This window comes from Vulpes lagopus, chromosome 11, assembly GCF_018345385.1.
Source record: "Vulpes lagopus strain Blue_001 chromosome 11, ASM1834538v1, whole genome shotgun sequence".
NCBI lineage: Eukaryota > Metazoa > Chordata > Mammalia > Carnivora > Canidae > Vulpes > Vulpes lagopus.
The window spans coordinates 25,269,411-25,274,232 of record NC_054834.1 but is presented as its reverse complement, the minus strand read 5'-3'; the positions used below and the strand labels follow the sequence as shown (position 1 = coordinate 25,274,232).

General features: G+C 58.7%; 1 protein-coding gene across 1 annotated transcript; it reads left to right on the top strand.

The window, feature by feature from the left end:
- Positions 1-306: 306 nt before the first annotated feature.
- On the top strand, positions 307-2,624 carry LOC121472006 (translation initiation factor IF-2-like). The gene is made up of 2 exons (XM_041722960.1): positions 307-1,036; positions 1,885-2,624. The coding sequence occupies exons 1-2, from the start codon at positions 490-492 to the stop codon at positions 2,232-2,234; spliced, it is 897 nt and encodes a 298-aa protein (XP_041578894.1). The 5' UTR covers positions 307-489; the 3' UTR covers positions 2,235-2,624.
- The last annotated feature ends 2,198 nt before the right edge of the window (positions 2,625-4,822 follow it).

The following is a 4,822-nucleotide window of genomic DNA, read 5'->3' as shown; positions in this document are numbered from 1 at the left end:
GTCGCAAGAGCATATTCATGAAACTCCGCAGAAAATACCCGAAACTACCTGCACTTCCCTCAAGTACAACCTGACGCGGCGCAGCTCAGTGGAGGGAGCGGCCGGGGCCGGCCGGGCCACTCCTGGGGACACGCGTCGGCTACGGGACGGTCACAGTCTGCGACGCCCAAGTCAACATCTGATGGAAACTGGCTTCTGAGCAATCACAAACGGGCTTTGAAGAACAAAATTCCTTACTGGCTGCTTCCGGGCCCCGTAGCCCACACAGATGGATCTTAGTGACCTAGGGCAGGTCACAGTGTTCAGGCCTCCGCGGCGAGGGGCCACCTGGATCCGTGAGGGGTAAGATAAGGTCCCCTGCTGGGCTCTCCGCTTCCCAGGCAGGGCTGCAGGATTCACAGGAAAGCGTTGACCTTGCAAGATAAAGCGGTTATTTTACCAGCAAACCGGGTTTCTCCAGGAGCAGCAGCGGGCGGGAAACTCTTTTATATGGAAGGGGGTGGGCGGGGCTGTATGGAAGGAAAGCCCATTGGAGGGCGGAGGCGGCTTCTCGCTGGCTGCGTGTGGCGGCGGCTTCTCATTGGCTGCAGGGGATGGGGCGGCTTCTCATTGGCTGAGCGTGGCGGCGGCCCGCCCGGAAGTCTCGGCGCTTCCTGCTGCCCTGGGCCGGGCGAGGCCGCCTTTCCCCCTGAGGCTGTCCCGACGGCAGTTCCCGCGAGGTCTCCTCTGCTCGGTTCCGGTTCCGGGGCAGCAGCAGGGGAGGCGGCGGAGGCCCCGTGGAGCCCTGGCTTCCGGCCGGGCGGCGGAGCAGCTCGGAGGCCTCGCCGCGGGGGCTGCGTGAGGGAGCACGCGGCCTCCCCTCGAGCTTGGCGGGTGGCGGCACCTGGGCCCCGAGCCCGTGGCGCGCCCGTCCCGCGGCTCCGTCTGCCTCCGGCCTCCTGGACGACCCCCTGTGCCCGCCCGTGGCCTCGGCCCGGCCCTGCCCCCCGCGTGGCCCCGCGTGACCCGGACGTGGCGGTGCCGACCGCGCCTGCAGGTAGGCCGAAGCCGCCGCGACCTCCACGCTCCTCGGCGCCGGGGCGCCCCGGGGGTCGAGCCGTGGCTCTGCGTCGTGCTCCGCGTCCCTGTGGGGCGGCGCGTGTCCTCGCTGCGAAACACGGGCCTGGAGCCGGGCCCGTCGGGGGAGCCCTGGCCTCGGCCTCGGGGACGCAGGGGTGAGCCCCCCCCCCCCCGCCGTGCAGGCGCGCCCCGCCCGCGGCTCCCTGCGCCCCACACGGCCAGGCCGTGGCTTGTCCCCGTGGCTGCGCCGCCGCCGCCGGAGCCTCCCGGGGCTGGAGGCCGCGTGCCCGGCACCGACCACGCCGGGGCCGCTTGCGGGGGGCTGGGGCCAGCCTGAGCCGCCGGAGGGGCCCCTCCCCGCGTGCGCCTGCCCGGGGCCGCGTGACCGGCCACCGCTGACCTGGGCCGACGCCGCGGACGCGGACCCCCGAGGAGCCCCTCGGCCGCCCCGGGCCCCCGCGGTGTGGCGGTGCCGCAGCGGCGCCCTCGGTGTCCCCGCGGCTGCCCCGGCCTCTCCCCGCTCCCGGAGGGGCGCGCCCGGCCCGTCCTCCCGCCCCGTCCCCGTCCTCGGGACCCGGAGCTCTCGGGAGCACACGCGGGCGTGTCCGTGCCGGGTCCACGCTGGTCCCCGGCGGGCGCCCCCCCCCCCCGTACCCGACGCCCCCGACCCCCCGCGGGCCGCCTCGACTTTCCTTCCATTCCTGTCCTCCGGGGCCGGTTTCCCTCCAGCGCAGGTCCCACGTGCTGCGGGTGTTGGGGTTCGGCTGTGGGGGTCGCGGCCGCCTGTTGCGGACAGGCCCTGCGGGTCTCCTCTGCCGCCGGCAGGGCTTGGAGCGCGAGGGCGGCCCCGGGGGCTCGGCGGCTTGTGCGGGGGCCTCGCTCCGGTTACCGGGACGCGGAACCAGCGCAGACGCACGAGAGCGGCGGCATCGGGACCCACTGCGCTTGCTGCGGAGGCGCCTCCCCCCCCGGCTCCGTGGTTCTGGGCCCCACGTGCTCCGCGGACGCCGAGGGCCCCGCGCCTCCGTCCTGCCGAGGCCCCGCGGAGGCCTCCGCCCGGTCCTGTGCTCCGCGGAGCGGCCGCGGCCGTGTCCGTTCTGCCCCCGCCCTGCGAGCCTCGTGGGAGCCCCCGGAACAGCCTGGGAGCCTGGACCCGAGACTGCCCTGGGGGATGAGGCGTCCTTCAGGATGTGCACAAGGTTTGGCCCATGCAGAGGGGGCGTAAGTAATTGTTCTGTTGGAACAGGGAAGCCCCGAGGTTAGCGCTTCTCGGAGATGCTCTGTCCTTGGTTCAGCGCGTGCGGCGGGTCCTGGCGAGGCCCGCGGCGGTGCCTGGCTTCGTGCCCGGCGGCCGAGTTGCCGGAAGGTGGAGCCTCCGCCCACAGTTCACTGCTTTCTCCTGGCCCCACGCGGCTCTCTCGTGTCCTTACTCCCACCCCAGGATCGTGTTTATTTCCTAGACAAAGTCACTGGTATCTTTGTTTCTCCGGTTCCTGCCAAGCGTTCGGAGCCGGGCTCTTCATGCCCACAGCGCGTGATCAGGATTTTTCGCCCTGGAAAACTCCTTTTGGAGTTGTCTTTTCTTTTCTTTTCTTTTCTTTTCTTTTCTTTTCTTTTCTTTTCTTTTCTTTTCTTTTCTTTTCTTTTCTTTTCTTTTCTTTTCTTTTCTCTTCTCTTTCTTTTCTTCTTCTTTTCTTTCTTTCTTTCTTTCTTTCTTTCTTTTTTTTTTTTTAAAGATCTGAAGCATTAAAAATGTAGTTATTTCAGCTTGAGAGTGGGGAGAGATCACAGATTGACTTTTAAGTTACTCTGAGAAAAGTGATGATTTGTCTCAATAGATAAATAAGCCCTTACCATACAAATAAACATGCAATGATTTTTCATGCCACCCCTTCTTTCCTAAAGAACAGACCCAGCCTCTTCTGTGGCCACTCACCCAGTGGTGATGCATGTTCCTCCTGAACTGTCTGTGGAAGTTTTGTACTTCTGGTTTGGGAGGTGAAGATCTGTTACATTTGAGCCACCCAGAACCTGGATTCCTTGCTAAGGTACCAGCAATATATCTTACTTACTTACTTATTTAAATATTTAATTTATTTATTCATGAGAAAGAGAGACAGAGGCACAGACACAGGCAGAGAGAGAAGCAGGCTCCATGCAGGGAGCCCGACGTGGGACTCGATCCCGGGGCTCCAGGATCAGGCCCTGGGCTGAAGGTGGCGCTAAACCTCTGAGCCACCCAGGCTGCCCAATATATCATATTTAGATAGAAAATTTCAGAGAAAGAAAATGTTCAAGTGCCCAAAGGTAGTAAAAATGAAATATGGTATGCTAATATTGCTAATATTTCCATATACACAAAAGATATTTTTCCTTTGTACATTTGTTTCCTTTCTTGTGTTTGATGGCTTATGGTATGATTTACACATACATCCCTCCCCCTGAGTCTCACACTTCCTGAAACAGATAGGACACATTGCAGCATCACCCTTGTGGGGAGAGGTGGCTGCTCTTTGACTAGCAGGTGACTGTCAGGGATGGACATCAAGGCTTTCTGACTCTGCCCTGTGTGACTCTCACCCACATGGCACTTTGGTTATAGAATTGTCTGAAAAATGGAAGGAATAGATATAGAATACTTTATCCAACCAGAAAATTGACTTGATAATTAAAGATAAATTCAACAAGATTTGAAATGAAATGTTTTTTGAAAACCTCTGAGGCCCCGATTCTGCTATTATCATAACCACTGACAGGAGATAGATTTGGAAAATGTCATACAGTACCCGAAGAAGCAAGTCTCCTTCAGAAAACAGTTCTAGATTGACCTGTGGAGAGGCATGCTCACTTCCTCCTGGATTCATGGGTCGGTCAGCTGGGCAGTCTGCAATGCTGTCCTTTAGGGTGGCTGAGGAAGAGAAAATGTCATTGAAAGCAAATGTTTAATGTTCCTGTTTGGCTTACCTCTTTTTTTGGTATTTTTTTATTGGAGTTTGATTTGCCAACATATAGCATAACATCCAGTGCTCATCCCATCAAGTGCCCCCCCTCAGCGCCCATCACTCAGTCACCCCGTCCCCCCGCCCACCTCCCCTTCCACTACCCGTGTTCGCTTCCCAGAGTTAGGAGTCTCTCATGTTCCATCACCCTATCTGATATTTCCCACTCATTTTCTCCCCTTTCCCCTATAATCCCTTTCACTATTTTTTATATTCCCCGTATGAGTGGAACCATATGATGATTGTCCTCCGATTGACTTACTTCACTCAGCATAATACCCTCCAGTTCTGTCCACGTTGAAGCAGATGGTGGGTATTCATCCTTCTAATGGCTGAGGAATATCCCATTGTATACATAGACCACATCTCCTTTGTCCATTCATCTGTCGATGGACACCGAGGCTCCTTCCACAGTTTGGCTATTGTGGACATTGCTGCTATAAACATTGGGGTGCAGGTGTCCCGGCGTTTCACTGCATCTGTATCTTTGGGGTAAATCCCCAGCAGTGCAATTGCTGGGTCGTAGGGCAGTTCTATTCTTAACTCTTTGAGGAACCTCCACACAGTTTTCCAGAGTGGCTGTACCAGTTCACATTCCCACCAACAGTGCAAGAGGGTTCCCCTTTCTCCACATCCTCTCCAACATTTGCTGTTTCCTGTCTTGTTGATTTTCCCCATTCTCACGGGTGTGAGGTGGGATCTCATTGTGGTTTTGATGTGTATTTCCCTGATGGCCAGTGATGCGGAGCAAATTACCAACAGCA